The sequence below is a fragment of the Sapajus apella genome, unplaced genomic scaffold, assembly GCF_009761245.1.
Source record: "Sapajus apella isolate SASKATOON/1434 unplaced genomic scaffold, GSC_monkey_1.0 scaffold38, whole genome shotgun sequence".
In the NCBI taxonomy this organism is placed as follows: Eukaryota; Metazoa; Chordata; class Mammalia; order Primates; family Cebidae; genus Sapajus; species Sapajus apella.
Window position 1 is genome coordinate 17,528,460 of NW_022436978.1, and position 20,082 is coordinate 17,548,541.

General features: G+C 47.0%; 1 protein-coding gene and 1 pseudogene across 4 annotated transcripts in view; one reads left to right on the top strand and one right to left on the bottom strand.

Moving 5' to 3' along the window:
- Positions 1 to 438: 438 nt before the first annotated feature.
- On the bottom strand, positions 439 to 4,750 carry LOC116565047 (annotated as a pseudogene).
- Positions 4,751 to 5,832: 1,082 nt separating this feature from the next.
- PARL (presenilin associated rhomboid like) overlaps positions 5,833 to 20,082 on the top strand; it is a 54,611-nt gene continuing 40,361 nt past the window's right edge. For all 4 annotated transcript variants that reach the window (XM_032298464.1, XM_032298463.1, XM_032298466.1 and 1 more), the window contains exon 1: positions 5,833 to 6,013. In XM_032298464.1, the coding sequence (XP_032154355.1) occupies positions 5,889 to 6,013 (125 nt within the window). In that variant the 5' untranslated portion in view covers positions 5,833 to 5,888. The remainder of the gene's footprint in view (positions 6,014 to 20,082) is intronic.

Below are 20,082 nucleotides of genomic sequence, written 5' to 3' on the forward strand. Positions count from 1 at the left end.
TTAACATGGTGAAACCCCGTCTCTACTAAAAATACAAAAATTAGCCAGGCATGGTGGCACGTGCCTGTAATCCCAGCTACTTGGGAGGCTGAGACAGGAAAATCGCTTGAATGCGGAGGCAGGGGTTGCAGTGAGCCAAGATTGCACCGCTGCACGCCAGCCTGGGTGACAGCGAGATTCCATCTCTAAATAAGTAAATAAAGCATGAAAAATATCTAGCACAGTCCCTGGTACATGCTAAGTGCCTAATAAATCGCAACTACTGACAATAATCAATAGATATTCCTTTGCCTGGTTCATGGTCAGCACACCTTCCCCAGTCCTTGCCCTCTCTCAGCTGACTGAGCCCTGGCTGTCCTCTGAGGATACCGATGCTCCTGTGGCCTCTGAATGGAGGCTGCCAGTTCAGGTTCGGATCAGAAGAGCACCCTCACTCACTCAACTGGAGCAATGAGGAGAGTTTCAGAACAGAGAACTCAGAAGCCAATGCATGTGGCTCAAGGAGGGAGGGACTGGGAAGAATAAGTGCTCTAAACTCATTTTTCTCTTATTTTCCAGTCTTCTGTTTGTGGCTGTAATTGGCTGAGCCCAGCTAGAAGCCAGAGAGCAAGGGAGCCCATTCATGTAGTCCATAAAGATCAGCCTCCTGGCTGGGCGTGGGGGTACACAGCTGTAATCCCAGCAATTTGGGAGGCCGAGGTGGGCGGATCTCCTGAGGTTGGGAGTTCAAGACCAGCCTGATCAATATGGTGAAACCCCATCTTGACTAAAAATATACAAATTAGCCGGGCGTGGTGGCACATACCTGTAAGCCCAGCTACTTGGGAGGCTGAGGCAGGAGAATCGCTTGAACCCAGGACGCAGAGGTTGTAGTGAGCAGAGATCGCACCACTGCACTCCAGCCTGGGCGAGAGAGTGAGGCTCTGTCTCAAAAAAAAAAAAAAAAAAAAAAAGGTGAGCCTCCAGCAGCCTGGAGCAGCGTATGAGAGTGAGCTGGAGGAGCAGCAGGCAGAGGATGTTCTGCACATCTCAGGCCCGGGCGCTCAGGTTCTGGAGGAGAACCTCCTCCTCATACCCTCACGATTCTTCCACATTACTTGCCCAAAGACCACCTTGAGCACCTATGTTTCCTCTGCTGAAACTTCTCCTTTATTTCTAGCACCTCTTCGGCACTATTAATAACCTTCTTGTCACCCTGTTCTTCACCAAAATTTTAGGATTTCATTCCAAGTCCTGCCGTCACCCTGAAGACCCCAGGTTCATGTGAGCAGCCCAGCCAACGTCCAGGCCCTCTCTGATCCTGGGCTTCCTCATCTTTAGTGATTTTCAGCTCATTCTCCTTCAGCCATCAGCCCTATGGCCACACCCAAGTTCTTGTCAGCATCTAAGAGAAGCTCGCCCTCTGAAACCGTGAATTCACAGATCCTTACAGAGAACTGTGAAGGGTCTAATATTTTACCCCACTTGAAAACTTACAAGTTATCCTGGTATAGTTTTATGGGTGCTGGAAGAAAACACAAGGCTCCTGGGTCAGAAATGAAGGATGACTTATCACCCACAGCAATAGCAGTAAGCCAGACTACTAGAATTTGTGTGCCGGTTCCCTGAGTCCCAGTTCCCATGGAGCAAGGCGAAGAGCGCTGGACTGTTTCCGCACACTGAGCGGGTCACATTACAGGAGAGGAGTGCGGAACTGAGGAAGCAGAATCTGTTACTAATTAATTAATTAAGTAATTGAGACTTACTCTTGCTCTGTCTTCAGTCTTGAGTCTTGGTCTGTCTTGGGTCTTGCTCTGTCACCCAGGCTGGAGTGCAATGGCACGATCTCAGCTCACTGCAGACTCCACCTCCCAGGTTCAAGCGATTCTCCTGCCTCAGCCTCCCGGTGGCTGGGACTACAGGCATGCAGCACCACACCCAGCCGATTATTGTATTTTTAGTAGAGAGGAGGTTTCACCATGTTGGCCAGGTTGGTCTCAAACTTCTGACCTCAGGTGATCCACCCACCTCGGCCTCCCAAAGTGCTAGGATTATAAGTGTGAGCCGGCATGCCTGGCCAAATCAGAATCTTTTATTTTATTAATATTATTATTTTTGAGACAGAGTGTTTTTCTGTTGCCCAGGCTGCAGTGTAGCAGCACAATCTTGGCTCACTGCAACCTCCACCTTCCGGGTTCAAGCGATTCTTGTGCCTCAGCCTCCTGAGTAGTTGGGATTACAGACATGTGCCACCACCCCCAGCTAATTTTTGTATTTTCAGTAGAGACAGGGTTCATTATGTTGGCCAGGCTGGTGTCGAACCCCTGGCCTCAAGTGAGCTGCCCACTTCGGCCTCCCAAAGTGTTGGGATTACAGGCGTGAGCCCCCACGCCTGGCCATGGAATTAGAACCTTTTACGATGGGCAGCACACAAGCCTGTGCTCTCTAGGGTGATACTATCTTCCTTCCAAGGTTGTAAGCCCACTGCCCTTTGCTGTTGAGGAAAATGTCTCTACCTTCCAAGATTGTTCGTTTGTCTACTATAAAAACTTACTATTAAACAGTAGGTTCTCCAGGCTCAGTGTTCTTCGCTTGAGATGCAAATCCACTGCATGTTCAGCATCTGCCTGGCTCATGGCATTGCCGCCATGGGTCTTGGAGAACATACCGTGGTAATATAAAGTGTTTTGTCTCTGACCCAGAAGTCTCCTGTCTTTTGCCAACATCCAATCTTTTAGCTTGCAAATAGGGTAAAATCAAATCCCAGACTTGATGCCTCTGATATAACCCAAGTGAATTTATTTTTTAGAAACTGATGTTTATTTTCCATCAACCTTATTTCTATGTTGCTTAAAAGCCCATTAAAGAACAGCTTAAGACCATTCAGTGAGGCCGGGCGTGGTGGCTCACGCCTGTAATCCCAACACTCTGGGAGGCCAAGGTGGGCGGATCACAAGGTCAAGAGATCGAGACCATCCTGGCCAACATGGTGAAACCCCATCTCTACTAAAAATACAAAAATTAGCTGGGTGTGGTGGCGTGCACCTGTAGGCCCAGCTACTCGGGAGGCTGAGGCAGGAGAATTGCTTGAACCTGGGAGGTGGACGTTGCAATCTAGATTGTGCCACTGTACTCCAGCCTGGTGACAGGGCGAGACTCTGTGTCAAAAAAAAAAGACCATTCAGTGGTTGCTCCTACCCATTCAGTGGCCTGAGCAGCGTGAGTTGCAGACCAGTCTTCCATGGCAGGCTGGGTGCTCCAGTCTTCAGTACAGACCTGCCGGATAGGCACAGAGGGCGCCTGCGCGCCTTCAGACCAGTCTGCACCCTCAGGCTGAGGAGCAGTGAAGTCGGGAGCTGGAGCAGTCCGTTCGCCCTGAATTCCTCTTTGGTCACAGCCTTGTCAGCAACAGCCTGCTCTTCTTTTTCAGTGTCTTCAGGGTCTCTGTAGAAGCAGAGATCAGGCATGACCTCCCACGAATGTTCATGGGAAATGGTCCCATACATGCGCAGAACTTCCCGAGCCAGCATCCACCACATCAGACCCGCTGAGGGAGCTCCCTGGATGTTGCCTGGGAGGGCAATGTCCACACAGCATGGAGGAGGTAGGTGGGTTAACATAAGGTGTCTCTGTGAGAGGCTGGTGGGCAGCCCTGGGATAAGTAACCACCAGAAGCTGGGGCTCCCTGGAGGCTGCCTGGATCTGGTTAGTGAAGGTTCCAGGAGCGAAGCAGCCAGCAACTGGAGTGGCCCCAGTGGCAGTAGCAAACTTCGGCACCGCCCTCTGGCCAGTACTCCTGCAGGACACGACACTGACATCAGCAGGGCTTTTAAAGGCAGCAACGGCACGAGCTGCCAGCAGAAACTTCTCCCAGGCCCTCCTCAGATTTAGGATGCAGACACCATCACTTTTCTTCTTACAGATGTATTGCTCCATTTGGAAGTCAAGGCTGCTTTCATCTCTGTGGGTTCCTGCTGCAAGGAACTTAAGGTCATCTTCCTCCTCCGTTTGCAGGACATCCAGCGCTCCAGACATTGTGAAAGTTTCCCTTTAAGTTACAACAGGAATGCAGAACAATGCCATTTGGGCCCCTCTCTGCGTTGTGTGGAAAAGGCGTGAATTTAGTTTTTCAGACAAGCCATGCGCTGGGAGACATCAGAGATGTTGTTCTCTCTGAGCAACGCTGTCCTCTTCTCTTGGAGACCTCTGTCAGTTTCTCTGGGAAGTCTTCTCCCCCAGGCTCCCATGGCCCTTCCTTCAACTGGGCTATATTCCCTGTCTCTAAATGTTTGTTTGCAGAGCCTTCTCCCCCAACGCAACAGGATGTTTGTGAGGTCAGATATAGCCTCTTCTCAATTGTATCTCCAGGGTCAACACATCACCCGACACCCTGTAGGTGCTTAATAAATATTTATGGAATGAATGAAGTGCGTAACGCGGTCTGCGAGTACAAAGGAAGGGAACCTCAGTCTGAGTGGAGGTTTGGGAAAGGCCTCCTGGAAGAGGTGACACTTGAGGCTGACCTGAAGGACAGGTTGGTCAGGTGTTTCAGGCGGTGAGGACGGTAGCGTGAATGCACAACTGTGGGAACTCGGGTGGTGCCTTTGAGTAATGGCTAATGACCGTATGGCTGCAGCTGGGGTCGGGGGAATGGCGTGGCTGGGAACCACGCTGACTGAGGGATGGATTATGAAAAAGTGAAAGCCTGCTTTCCATTTCAGGCTGGGACTTTGTATTTACTTATTTGTTTGTGAGACAGGGTCTCACTCTGTCACCCAGGCTGGCAAGATCTCGGCTCACTGCAACCTCCGCCTCCTGAATTCAAGTGATTCTCCCACCTCAGCCTCTCCAGTAGCTGGGATTACAGGTTTGTGCCACCTACGCCTGGTTAATTTTTGTATTTGTATTTTTTTAGATGGATCTTGCTCTGTCACCCAGGCTGGGGCGCAGCGGCTCAGTCTTGGCTCACTGCAACCTCTGCCTCTCAGGTTCAAGTGATTCTCTTGCCTCGGCCAACCAAGTAGCTGGGATTACAGGCACGCATCACCATGCCTGGCTAATTTTTGTATTTGTATTTGTATTTTTTTGAGATGGATCTCGCTCTGGCACCCAGGCTGGAGTGTAATGGTGTGATCTTGGCTCACTGCAACCTCCGCCTCCTGGGTTCAAGCAATTCAGCTGCCTCAGCCTCCTGAGTAACTGGGATTACAGGCACGCGCCACCACGCCCGGCTAATTTTTGTATTTTTAGTAGAGACGGGGGTTTCACCATGTTGGCCAGGCTGGCCTCGAACTCCTGACCTCAAGTGATCCCACCGCCTCAGCCTCCTAGAGTGCTGGGAATACGGGAATGAGACAGGCTTGGACATTGTTAAAGGCATACAGAATAACACAAAGTGGTAAGATGTAGAAGAAAGAGTTGCAATTTAAGAAAACTTGGCTTGCGACGTTGGTTCCTCTAGGGGCCGGCCCTGCCAGGCTGGGCGAGCCCTGTCCCCTCTGGCCTGAGGCTCAGGGAAGCGGCGATGACATCTCCCTCCAGCGGGCTCTGCGGCGATTAAATGCGATCGTAGGGAAAGCGCCTGGTATGTGCCGTTACTCAAGAAGTGTCAGCTGTGCCTCTTCGCTGTGGCCTCATCCTCCTCACCTGCAGATGCGGGGAGGCCGGGCCACTGTCGCAGGTGTGCCCCCGAGCCGGCCGAGCGCTCAGGTGGGAGGGGAAGCGGTGCGGAGAGGGGCGCCAGCCCGGCGTCCCGGCCCCGTGGCCGGTTCGAGGCCGCTCAGCCGCGCGGGGGCGCTCTAGGGCGCTCTAGACCGCTCCTCGCGCTCTATGATGTTTCCTTCGCCCCGGAAGTGGTTCCCCAGCCGGGGTTGGTAAGGTCGGGCCATGGTGGGGCAGAGGTTGGGAAGATGGCGTGGCGAGGCTGGTCGCAGAGAGGCTGGGGCTGCGGCCAGGCGTGGGCTGCGCCGGTGGGCGGCCGCGGCTGCGAGGAGCTCACTGCGGCCCTAGCCCCGCCGCGGCTGCTCGGACGCAGGTAATGGCCGCCGCCCTGGGCTGCTCGCCTCTTGGTCCCTGAGCTCCGGCCGTGCATCCTCAGGGGCGGAGGCCGTGTGGCCTCTCGCGCTGCCCCTGCTGTCTCCTCTCTCGCGTCGGTCACGTCCTCGCTTCTCGCCGCACCGCCCTTGCCCGGCCCTCCGCGAACCTGCGCTTTCTGTTTTCTCGTTGGGGAGGACGTGACGGGAAGGGGAACTAAGCTGAGGGTTCGCTCCGCGCCACGCTGCTGTTGGGCCGGTTAGTCCAGCTGGACTGGTAGGGTGGCGGAGCTTCTCTGTCCATCTGATTGTAAAGGCTGCGCTCCATTAAACCAGTTGCCTTCTTTAGCTTCTGGTGAGCTAAGGGAGGACGAAGGCAGCGGGAGGGCATCACTTTGTGTCTTGTAAAGTGGCGGGAGAGGCTTTTCTGTTGAATTGAGACAGTGGAAGATTTGGTTTCCGGTTGATGTGCAAAGAAAACTACCGAACCTTCCGAGTAGAAGGGTGAAGCGTATGGTGTATCAGTATTTGCTGATTTTTGCATTACAGTAATTCATTTCTTATTTGAGAGAGGAGAGAGAAATCCCTCAAGTGTTTAAGAATCTGATGATGTGCATTTGGCTTTGAAAATTTTCCTCTGTTGTTCAGAGCTTCACTCCTACCAGTTTCTGACTTGGTTAGATGGGTGCCTCGAATCCACCTGATTGCTGTTAATAAGAAACATTAAAGCCGGGTGTGGTGACTCACACCTGTAATCCCAGAACTTTGGGGGGCCGAGGCGGGCGGATCACCTGAGGTCAGGAGTTCGAGCGGGCGTGGTCCTGCTTGCCTGTAATCCCAACTACTCGGGAGGCTGAGGCAGGAGAATCGCTTGAACCTGGGAGGTGGAGGTTGCGGTGAGCCCAGATGGTGACATTGCACTCCAGCCTGGGCAACAAGAGCGAAGCTCCGTCTCAAAAAAAAAAAAAAAAAAAAAAAAAAAAAAAATCAAGTGTTTATCACACGTGGGATAGCCAGTGGTAAATAATCGAGGCCCTAATGTGGTGGAGCCATTGCCTAGTCTCAAGAATCACCTGGAGAGTTTGTGTGGTTATTTTCTATCCCAGGCCTCACCCCGGTGCTACCACATCACAATCAGGAGAGGGGTGGCAGAGTGAAAGAACCTGTATGTCCTACAAGCATTCCAGGTGAATTTTATCAGGGCCTTGTGAAAACCTTACATACATTGTATCTTCATACACTGTAACAGATCTGTCGGCACTAATCTTAAACTCCTGAGGATGTGGAAAATGAGGACAGGTGGAAGTGGTAATCCCATTTGAGATTGCATGGTTTAAGGGGGAAGAAAAGATTAATATTGGCTGGGTGCGGTGGCTCACACGTCTGTAATCCTAGCACTTTGGGAGGCGAAGGCAGGTGGATCACCTGAGTTCAGGAGTTCAAGACCACCCTGGCCAACATGGCAAAACCCCGCCTTTACTAAAAATACAAAAAATCAGCCGGTTGTGGTGGTGGGCGCCTGTAATCCCAGCTACTTTGGAGGTTGAGGCGGGAGAATCGCTTGAACTGGGGAGGTAGAGGTTGCTCTGAGCCGAGATTGTGCCACTGCACTCCAACTTGAGCAACAGAATGAGACTCCATCTAAAATAAATAAATAAATACACGTATTAGGAAGCAACAGGAAGCGTGTTAAACATTTAAGATTTACGTGCACATCGCTGTGCTGGTTTTAGGAAGGGGAAGCAAAAGAAAACTAATGAGCCTCCAGTAAAAATTGGGCATGAAGATCATTTGAAACAACAGTGAACAAGGAACACATGAAATATTGAAGATTAATATTTAATGTCTGAAAAACCTGCCATTTGTATAGAAAGTTTGAAATGACATTTTTGTGGTTGCATAGAAAAATATACGTTACATGAGAATATACACCTGAAATAGGGCATTTGCCTCTGGAAATAAGCTCTTAATAGAATCCGTTACCTTATATATAAACTTTATTAGCTGTATGCTGACTTATTATGGCTCTGAAATTAACAAGAATGGCCCAATCCATGTCATTTGATGTATTAATAGTAGGCTGAAGTGGGACCAGGAATTTGCATTTTACAGGTACTTTGGATGGCGACACTAGGGTCTGAAAACTGCATGCCCAAGGCAGCCCACCAGCCAAAGATGGTTTACGGTTTTGAAGGATTGTAAAACAAAAGTAGTAATATATGACATTTCACTAGTCCACAGAGACTGAAATATCTTCTGTCTGGCCTTTTACACAAAAAGGAAAAAAAGTCTCATTTGAGCTCTTCGCAAACTTTACTGTTACCAAGGTTTGCAGCCTGAAAGTCGAAAGCTGCATAATTTGCCAATTGTTTGAAACTGTCCAAGGGAAGAAAAAGAGTTGAATTTTAACACTTACCATTTTATATTTTTAGAAAGCTTGTTTGTATGGAAAATTTATATTGAGATGATAGTCTGCGTGTGTGTGTGTGTGTATGTGTGTATGTGTATGTGTGTGTGTGTGTATCTCTTTCTTTCTTTTTGAGACAGTATCGCTCTGTCGCCAGGCAGTTCCCCTTCCTCAGCCTCCCTAGTAGCTGGGACTACAGGCGCACACCACCTTTTTTTTTTTTTTTTTTTTGTATTTTAGTAGTGATGGGGTTTCACCATGTTGGCCAGGATGGTCTTGATCTCCTCCCCTCGTGTTGCCACCCACCTCGGCCTCCCAAAGTGCTGGGATTACAGGTGTGAGCCACCATGCCTGGCCTTTTTTTTTTTTTTTTCCAAAGACAGAGTCTTGCTCTGTTGCCCAGGCTGGAGTGCAGTGGCGGTATCTCAGCTTACGGCAATCTCCGCCTCCCAGGTTCAAGCGATTCTCCTGCCTCAGCCTCCCGAGTAGCTGGGATTATAGGCATGCTCCACCATGATGCCTGGCTAATTTTTGTGTTTTTTAATAGAGACGGGGGTTTTGCTATGTTGGCCAGGCTGATCTCTAACTCCTGACCTCAAGTGATTTGCCCACCTCGGTCTCCCAAAGTGCTGTTGCAGGCTTGAGTCTCCATGCCTACCTTCAAAATATCTTTAGGTAAGATACTTGACATATTAGTCAGTCATGTACATTATATTTTGTTTTAACTGACCATCTATTAACTCAAGATGGGGTCAGGAAAATAATTGTGGCATGCCAGAGTTTATGTAGTGGACACCCCCCTACCCCCCACCCCCGCAATATCTTTTGTTTTCTTAAGAGGCAAGTTGCTCTGTCACCCAGGCTGAAATGCAGTGACACCATCATAGCTCACTGCAGCCTCAAGCTCCTGGGTTCAAGGGATCCCCCTCCTCAGCCTCCCGAGTAGCAAGGACTACAGATACACGCTACCGTGCCTTGGGCTCTATTTTAAGTGGAATGAATCTAATCAATTGTGTATGCTTAGACACGTTTTGTCTCCATTTGAACATTAGGCCATTTCTGCTCAATTTGTTCATACAAATCTTGAGTAACACACATTAGTGCTGACCTGTATATTTAAGTCATATTGTCTTTACCCTTGCACTCTCGAAAACAATTCATAAGGGCTGTGCGGTGGCACAGGCCTGTAGTCCCAGCACTTTGGGAGGCTGGGGCCGGAAGATTGCTTGAGTCTAGGAGTTTGACACCAGCCTGGGCAATATATGGACCCCTGTCTTCACAACAAATAAAAAAGATTAATGTGTATGGTGGTGCTTGCCTCTGGTTCCAGCTACTTGGGAGGTTAAGGTAGGAGGATTGCCTGAGCCTGGAAGGTGAGGGCTGCTGTGAGCCACGAGGGCACTACCACACTCCAGTCTGGGCGAGAGAGTGAGACCGTGTCTCATAAAACCCAAAAAAAAAAACAAAACATCTCATGAGACTGTTGTCACTCACTATTAGGTCAACAAACATGTGGATATGACATTTTCTACTTAAAAGTTACAGGGCTAGCTGGGTGCATTGGCTCACGCCTCTAATCCCAACACTTTGGGAGGCTGAGGTGGGTGGATCACCTGAGGTCAGGAGTTCGAGACCGGCCTGACCAATATGGTGAAACTCCATCTTAAAAAAAAAAAAGTTAAAAAAAATAAAAGTTACGGGGCTGTATTAAAAAAAAAAAAAAAACAACCGAACCATGACTGTGTGGCTGGTGGCAAATTAAGTATTCATGGGATCCGCCATTTGAGCACATTCGGTTGCCTCCACAAATCACTAGTTATTGGCAGAAGGACCAAAGCAGGAGACTCAAGGCAGGCCTGCCTTCCTGAGCTGGTAAATGCCTCAAGGGACCCTCTTCCCCATCCCCATCCATTTCACTGTGCTTCACCTTGTTTTCCTAACTTATTCAGGTCGGTAATTTATTTTTCTTTCTTATATACCCATCTGATTCAGTAGAGCCAGATAACCTAAACCTGAGAATAAGATCTCAAACATTTGCCATCGGAGACATTTATCATGCTTTTCCTGGTTTGTTTCACACTTGAAGAAATTCAAGGCCGGATGCAGTGGCTCATGCCTGTAATCCTTTGGCAGCACTTTGGGAAGCACATTGGGAGGTCAAGGCAGGCAGATCATCTGAGGTCAGGAGTTTGAGACCAGCCTGGTCAATATGGCCAAACCCCATCTCTACTAAAAATACAAAAAAAAAAAAAAAAAAAAGCCAGGCCTGGTGGCGGGCACCTATAATCCCAGCTTCTCAGGAGGCTGAGGCAGGAGAATCACTCGAACTCCAGAGGTGGAAGTTGCAGTGAGTTGAGATGGCACCGCCGCACTCCAGCCTGGGCAACAGAGTGAGACTCAAAAAAAAAAAAAAATTATTTATTTAATTTGAGCTAGAGTTTCACTCTTTTGCCGACGCTGGAGTGAAGTGGTATGATCTCGGCTCACTGCAACCCCTGCCCCTCCAGGTTGAAGCGATTCTTCTGCCTCAGTCTCCCAAGTAGCTAGGATTACAGGCATGTGCCATCATACCCGGCTAATTTTTGTATTTTTAGTAGAGACAGGGTTTCGCCGTGTTGGCCAGGCTGGTCCCGAACTCTTGACCTCAGGCGATCCACCCACCTTGGCCTCCCAAAGTGCTAGGATTACAGGTGAGAGCCACTGGAAAAAAAGAAACTTAAAATGAAAGCTCACTAACGAGAAAAAATGTACCTTATATAGTAAATATACTTACCACATCTAAAAGCGTCCTTATGCCAATAGAAAACCAAACTCCAACTGACCTAAACAGTTAGGGGAATTTATTGGTTTATGCAGTTCAAAAGTCTAGAGGTAGGACTGGCTTCTAGTGAGACAAGTCAGTGTCTGAAATTGTCACCAGATACCATTTTTCTCCATGGCTTGTCTCTGCTTCCTGGGTGTATGCTTCATTCTCTCAGCATGCTATATCCTTGTGGTTACAAGGTGGCTACCAGCAGCTCTTGGGGCTATACATTTTTAGGTGCAAATCTAGCAGAAAAGTTGTCTTCTCCTTTATCACAAACAAAATCTTGAAATTGAATTTCGTTGGACCAGATTGGCCTAACTTGGGACAGGTGCCCATCCTTGAATCCCTTGAAGTTGCCAGGGAATGGGATGTGAAGGTTGGCCTAAGCCAGTCGTGGACTTGGTGTACCTCATCAGACCCAATGGCTGGAAATTCTAGGGTACGGTTTGGGAAAGGAGAAGGCGGCATGGGTGCTGGGAGTCAGTTCTAGTGAAACATTTGTATTGGAGTTCTTTGTTATATTACTTATTAATCTGTGGGACAACAAGCCATTCTAATTTAAGTACAAGTATTGTTGGAAGAGTGAAGAATTGGGTTCTAGCTCCTTGCTATTCTAAGTGGTTCATGAACTGGCAGTTTAGGCATCATCTAGGACAGGAGTTTGGCAAACTTAGCTTATAAAAAGTCAGATAGAAAAGATGACTGCATATGGTCTTCGTCGCATATTCTGTCTCTTTCCATTTAAACAGCTCTTTGAACATGTAAAAACCATTCTTAGTTGGAGGCTCAAATCCACTCTACAGGCCATAGTTTGTCAACCCCTAATTTAGGTGCCTGTTTAGAAATGCAAAATCTCAGACTCACCTTGCTCCAGACCTACTAAATTAGAATCTGCTTTTAATGAGATTGCCAGGTGATTTGTATGTAGACTGAAGTTTCCCCAAACCTGTGATATTAATAGATCTCAACTCTGGCGGCACATGGGAATCACCTGGGGAGGTCTTACAGCTGCTAAGGCCTTGGGCCCACTCCTAGAGATTCTATGTGATTGATACGGGTGGAGCCATGGTGCAGGATTTTTAAGAGCTCACCGGGCGATTCTGATGTAGAGCCAGAATTCAGAATGACTGCTTTAGACTAGGAAGCATGGCTGCCTCCGCCGCATGTAGTGTTGCAGATAAACAGCCATGGCCGCAGTGTTTTGTAGTTCTCATCCAGAGGTGGGGTCCACTTTTCCCTGTTCCTTGGAGCTGGGTTGGACTTGTGGCTTGGTTTGACCAGGAGCATGTGGTGGAAGTAATATTGTGCAAGGTCCAGAGTCGGCCTCAGAAGACCTTGTAGCATTTGCCTTTGCCCACTTGGAACACTCCCTCTGTCATGGCAGGAGCGCCTGCTAGACTACTGAATACCAAGGACCAGGTGGAGAACGAGCCAGCAGACAGCCAGCACTGCGGCTGCAGGTACGAGCGAGGCCATCTTAGACGCTCCAGCTCTGTTAAGCCGTCAAGAGTACTGGCTGTGTTGAGGGATCCAGGGGAGACCAGTGGAATTGGTCCCCAGTTGAGGACAGCTAAGCTAGAGAATCATGAGAAATAAGGAATTACAGCCTTAGGCGGGGCATGGTGGCTCATGCCTATAATCCTAGCACTTTGGGAGGCAAAAATGGGAGGATCACTTGAAGCTAGGAGTTCGAGACTAGACTGGTCATCATAGGAAGACCCCATCTCTTTAATAAAAAAAAAAGCAGCTGGGTGCGGTGGCTCACACCTGTAATCCCAGCACTTTGGGAGGTTGAGGTGGGTGGATCACTTGAGCTCGGGAGTTCGAGACCAGCCTGACCAATATGGTGACACCTTGTCTCTACTGAAAATACAAAAATAGCTGGGTATGGTGGTTTGCGCCTGTAGTCCCAGCTATTCGGGAGGCTCAGACAGAATTGCTTGTACCCGGAAGGCAGAGGTTGCAGTGAGCCGAGATTGTGCCACTGCACTCCAGCCTGGGTGACGGAGTGAGATTCCATCTCAAAAAAAAAAAAAAAAAGTAATAACGGTTTTAAGCCAGTGCATTTTAGAGTGGCTTGTTATGCAGTAATAAGTAAAACAACTGGGAGAGCTGCCGTTCAATCAGGATCTGCTAATCAAAGATCTGCACTGCCTCCGTTATTTCCGCCAGCAAAATGGATGCCTCACATCTTCATAGACTCCATTCTGAATTCAAGTGTGATACCAGCATATATGATTAGCACCCCTGATCACATCTGGAACCCTAACTACAAGGAGGCTTGGGAAATAGCTTTGACTTTCCGATCCCTGCAGCATGTAAATGCATCTTAGGTAATAAGTTCAGTGAGCCAAGACAGTATCTAATTCTATCCAACAAGCTCTGTATGTCTGCGTGTGAAAGGAGTCAATTGATGTGGCAAACAACATGAAGTTTGCCACATCAATTGACTCCTTTCACCAGTCCAGGCATACCTCAAAGATAGTGTGTGTTTGGTTCCACACCACCACAATGAAGCAAGTCACACAAGTTGTTTGACTTCCCAGTGCATATAAAAGTTGCATTTATACTATAGTCTGTTAAGTAGGTAATAGCATTATGCCTGAAGACAATGTAGATACCTTAATTTAAAAATGCTTTATTACTAAAAAATTCTAATGATCATCTGAGTCTTCGGTGAGTTATCTTTTTGCTGGTGGAGGGTCTTGCTTCTGTTGATGGCTGCTGACTTATCAGAGTGGTGGCTACTGAAGGTTGGGGTGGCACTGGTAGTTTCTTAAAACAACATGAAGTTTGCCACATCAGTTGACTCCTTTCGCAAAAGATTTCTCAGTAGCCTGTGATGCTGTTTGATAGCATTTTATCCACAGCAGAACTTCTTTCAAAGTAGGAGTGAATCCTCTCAAACTACTTCTTTACCAACTAAGTTTATGTAATCTAAATCGTTCGTTGTCATTTCAACAGCGTTCACAGCGTCTTCACTGGGAATAGATTCCATCTCAAGAAACTACTTTCTTTGCTCATCCGTAAGAAGTAACTTCTCACCTGTTCAAGTTTTATAATGAGGTTGCAGCAATTCAGTCACATATTCAGGCTCCACTTCTATTTCTACTTATCTTGCTAGTTTTTTTTTTTTTTTTTTTTTTCCTGCGTGGGGGTTTCGCTCCTGTTGCCGAGGCGGGAGGGTAATGGCACGATCTTGGCTCATTGCAACCTCTGTCTCCCTGGTTCAAGCGATTCTCTTGCCTCAGCCTCCTAAGTAGGTGGGATTATAGGCACCTACCACCAGGTCCAGTTAATTTTTAAATATTTTTAGTAGAGATGGGCTTTCAGCATTTTGGCCAGGCTGGTCTTGAACTCCTGACCTCAGGTGACCCCCCCCCCACACCTCCCAAGGTGTAGGGATTACAGGCATGAGCCACCGTGCCCAGCCTTTAGTTCTCTGTTTCTGTCACATTTGCAGTTACTTACTCTGCTGAAGTCTTGAGCCCCCCCAAAGTCATACTTGAGTGTTGTTATCAACTTCTAAACTCCTGTTAATGCTGATATTTTGACCTCCCCTCATGAATCTTGAATGTTCCTGGTGACATCTAGAATGGTAGATCCTTTCCAGAAGCTTTTCAGTTTACCTTGCCCAGATCCATCAGAAGAATCATGGCTATTGCCAAGAATCTGTGGCTGTTGCCTTACGAAATACATTTCTTACGAAAAAACAAAATGCATTTCTTAAATAATAAGACTAGACAGTGGAAATTACTCCTTGATCTGTGTGGATGCAGAATGGCTGTTGTATTAGCAGGCACAAAACCAGCACTCATCTTGTGCCTGTGCGTCTGAGCTCTTGGATGACCAGGCACACTGTCAGTAAACAGCAATATTTTTAACTGAATCTTTTTTTTCTCAGCATTTGGTCTCAACGTTGGGCTTAAAATATTTGGGCATGGTGGCTTGCGCCTGTAATCCAGTACTTTGGGAGGCCAAGGCAGGTGGATCACCTGAGGTCAGGAGTTTGAGACCAGCCTGGCCAACGTGGGGAAACCCCATCTCTACTAAAAACACAAAAATTAGCTAGAGGTGATGGCAGGTGCCTGAAATCCCAGCTACTCAGAGGGTTCAGGCCTGAGAATCACTTGAACCCAGGAGGCGGAGGTTGCAGTGAGCTGAGATCGCGCCACTGCACTCCAGCCTGGGTGACAGTGAGACTCCGTCTCAAAAAATAAAAATAGCTGGGCACAGTGGCTCACTCCTGTAATCCCAGCACTTTGGGAGGCCAAAGTGGGCAGATGACCTGAGGTCAGGAGTTCAAGACCAGCCTCGGGGAAACCCTGTCTCTACTAAAAATACAAAAATTAGCCGGGCGTGGTGGAGGACGCCTGTAATTCCAGCTACTTGGGAAGGAGAACTGCTTAACCCGGGAGGTGGAGGTTGCAGTGAGCCGAGATTGTGCCACCTGCACTCCAGCCTGGGGGACAGAGTGAGACTCCATCTCAAAAATAAAGTAAAATTAAATATTCAGTAAACCATGCTGTAAACAGATGTGCTGTGCAGTCATCTAGGCTTTGTTGTTGGATTGCTTGTGTAATTTAGTGTCCTCAGCCTGACACACGTTTCTGGTGAGATCTTCATGGTAAATATTTTAGGCAAAAAGGTCTGGCTTTGCTTCAAGTGCAGGTTCCCAACCTCATGTGTTTATATTCCTTTTAAAACTTGTGTTTTAAAATTATAAGTGAATTGGTGACAGGTACAAGTAGTCTTTTGAATCGATTGAGTAGTATTAAGCTGTTGGAAATGCAAAAGATTCTCATCCTTTGTATTTCTTGGTCCAGTATGTGACAAATGCTAGGAATCAATAATACTGGGTTACAACTTGCCATTTTCATTCATTCATTCATCCATCCATCCATCCATCCATCCATCCATCCATCCATCCATCCATTCATTTATTGAGACGAAGTCTTGCCCTGTCGCCCAGGCTGGAGTACATGGTGCAGTCTTGGCTCACTGCAACCTCCATCTCCTAGGTTCAAGTGCTTCCCCTGCCTCAGCTTCCCGAGTAGCTGGGATTACAGGTGGCATCACGCTCAGCTGATTTTTGTATTTTTAGTGTAGATGGGTTTCACCACATTGACCAGCCTGGCCTTGAACTCCTGATCTCTCACGATCCTCCTGCCTAAGCCCCCGAAGTGCTGGGATTACTGTGCCTAACAACTTGTCATCTTTATGGTAAATATATTCCTATTACTTTATGATACACCTTTGTTTTGGCCCAAAGTGACATTACTTGTTTTGATTAATTGCCACTTTACTAACTAGACCTATCTCCAAGTTACTTTGGTATCTTTAATAAAAAATCAAATCTGGCTGGGCACGGTGGCGCATGCCTGTGATGTCAGCACTTTGGGAGGTCGAAGCAGACGGATCTCTCCCACTGAAGCAAGAGAATTGCCTGAACCTGGGAGGTGGAGGTTGCAGTGAGCAGAGATTGCACCATCACACTCCAGCCTGGGTGACACGAGAGACTCTGTCTCAAAAAAGAAAAAAAAAATTAAATCTAATTGTAAAGTTAACATCTGCCACTTTAGAAATTATACTTGGCTGTAAGTAAACTGGTGGTTTTAGTAAGAGGGAGAGTTATTTATCCAATATAGAATGATGGAAGGTAAGTGGCTGCTGTCTTTGCTCAGTGGCTCAAAAATGTCAAGGTTGGTGTCTGAATCCCTTGGCCTGTGTATTAGCATTTGAGATGACTGCCCATCTCTAGGCGTTGCATCTTTATTTAAGGTGGAAAGAAGGGGGTGTGCTTGACATGAGTGATGCGTCCATTTTTATCAGGTAAACAAAACCTTTCCAAGAGGCTTTTGAAAAATTCTTAAGTCACATTTGGCCACAATTCTGTGTGATATGGCTACCACTAGCTATAGGGGAGGCTGGAAAAGTGAAGATATTTCCTGTTACAGAAAAAGCAGGCAAGGGGAAAGGGTTGGAAATAGATTTGGAATTAGCTATTTAACAGGGTTTGCTAAAGGCTGTTAAATCCCTAATTTAAAGCTAATTTATTAGACTGGTCACGGGCTCTGGAGGGAGTTAAGAGCCATTTAGAGCAACAGTACCGTTGGTTGAATAAGTTCATAACTTTCCAAGATAGATAAACTTGTTCAAACCTTTTCTGCTGTTTCTGTAATACATTTCTTTGAAAGGAATATCACTTATTTGGAAGTATAAATTCTGAATTTAAAATCTCAAGTTAAATTACTTTATCATCCCTTTCCTCACCATGTGATTTCTGAGTTGAATTGAAGAGAAAGGGCATTCTAGGCGAGTAATAGTGGTAGGAGCTATACCATTGTTCTGGGTTTCATTAGTCTCCAAAATGCCTATTAAGATACCTCCACCTGGACATGAGATGAGCATCTTTACAATACTTTGTTGAGATAAAATTTACATATAGTAAAATGTGTAAGTATTAAATATACAGCTAGTGTATTCTGATAGCTGGATACACCTGTGTGACTATCACCTAAATCAAGATAAAGATTGCCATCATCCCAGAAAGTTTCCTCTTGCCCCTTTCCGGTCAAGCCCCACCCATTCCAGGCAATCACTTTTCTGATGTTTATCACAACAGATGTGTCTGTCAACTTCTTAGCAGTGGAAGTCACAGAATCACATATTATGTTCCTTTTGGGTTTGGCTTTTTTTGCTCAACAGTGTTATTGAGAGTTATCCATGATGTATGATTAGTTCTTTCTGACTTTCTTTCCTTTTTTTTGGCCAAGTGTAATATTCCATTATGTGAAAATACCACAGAATTTCTCCTGTTAATGGAAATGTAAGTTTCAGTTTTGAGCTAGAGGAATAAAGCTGCCATGACCACAAGTGTTTTAAGCAGTACGCCAGATGGAATTGTTCATCTCTTATCTTCAGTTGCCTGTTCTGAGGCTTCCAATTTTCCTCATCTTATTGAATAGTACCACCTTACTTTGAGAATAGTACCACCATGCTTTGAGTTACTCAAAACGAAATCATTTTTTGATCTCTTTTTTATTCTAACAGATAATTATTGACCTTTTATTAGGGACTAGAATTAGTGATAGAGATAAAAAACTATAATGGAGGCATGGGCGATGATGGAGATAAGTATTTTTTTTTTTTTTTTTGAGGCGGAGTTTCGCTCTTGTTACCCAGGCTGGAGTGCAATGGCGCGATCTCGGCTCACCGCAACCTCCGCCTCCTGGGTTCAGGCAATTCTCCTGCCTCAGCCTCCTGAGTAGCTGGGATTACAGGCACGTGCCACCATGCCCAGCTAATTTTTTGTAGTTTTAATAGAGACGGGGTTTCACCATGTTGACCAGGATGGTCTCGATCTCTTGACCTCGTGATCCACCCGCCTCGGCCTCCCAAAGTGCTGGGATTACACGCGTGAGCCACCGCGCCCGGCCGGAGATAAGTATTAAAAAAACTGCTTTAGAACTCTAGAAGTGCAAAGGAGAGAAGTACCTAGCCTGGGGCAGCTAGGGCAGACTTCCTGGAGGAGATCTGAAGGGCCCAAACAAGTTAAACAAAGGGAAGTATACACCAAAATATGAGTGGCATTGTCATAGGTAAGAGAGCAAGGGACATCACAGGAACTGCGAGAAAGTCCGTATCACAGCTGTAGAGAGGATTTGAGGTGGCGGAGGGAGAAAGTAGTAAGAGACGAAGGGGTCAGCTTTAAGGATGTGTGCCGACTTTGATGGGGTGATGAGAAGTTACTGTGGGGTTAAAGCAGGGGAACATTCCATTTGTGCTTAATACAATGTGAAGGGTGTGCTTGGAGCGGGGCAGTGCCGGAAGCAAGGAGGTCAGCTAGGAAACGGTGGCGTGTTCCAGGCCAGGAGGGAGAAGCTAAGGAGTTGCATTGGAACTAGGAAGAGATTTTTGGGCCTCTAAGAGGACATTTGAGAAACTAGTGAATGTTGAGGAAAAGCAGTGTCAGGCAAGAAAAATATGCAACAGGTTTAAGTTTTAAAGTTAAGGAAACTGTTGACGTGTTCCAGGCATGAACTAAGGGACTAGACCAGGAATTTTAGAAGTATTTTGGATAGAGTTGGCTTTTAATTGGGTAAGAATAAAGGAAAGAAAACTCCAAAATGACTTCTAGATTTTTTTTTTTTTTTTTTTTTGAGACAGGGTCTCTGTTGCCCAGGCTGGAATGCAGTGGTATCATCTTGGCTCACTACAACCTCCACCTCCCGGGTTCAAGACGGTCTCATGCCTCAGCCTCTAGAGTAGCTGGAATTACAGGTGCGCACCGTCACACCCAGCTAATTTTTTGTATTTTTAGTAGAGACAGGGTTTCCCAGTGTTGGCCAGACTGGTCTCAAACTCCCCACCTTCAGTGCTCTCTCTCTGCCTTCCTCGGTCTCCCAAAGTGCTGGGATTACAGGTTTGAGTTGCCCTGCTCAGCCTAGATTTTTAACCTCAGTAACTGAGAAAATTGTGGTCCTACTGAAAGAGTACGTCAGAAATGGAGGTGTTTTTAGAGGATAATAAATTAGTTCTATTTTGAATATATTGGTTTTAAAGTAATGGGGAGCATATCCAAGTAGCAGTATTCAATACACAGTTGGAAACACCAGAGTAGAAAGTTGAGGTTAGGACTAAAGAAACAGGCCGGGCACAGTGGCTCAAGCCTGTAATCCCAGCACTTTGGGAGGCCGAGGCGGGTGGATCACGAGGTCAAGAGATCGAGACCATCCTGGTCAACATGGTGAAACCCCGTCTCTACTAAAAAATACAAAAAATTAGCTGGGCATGGTGGCGCATGCCTGTAATCCCAGCTACTCAGGAGGCTGAGGCAGGAGAATTGCTTGAACCCA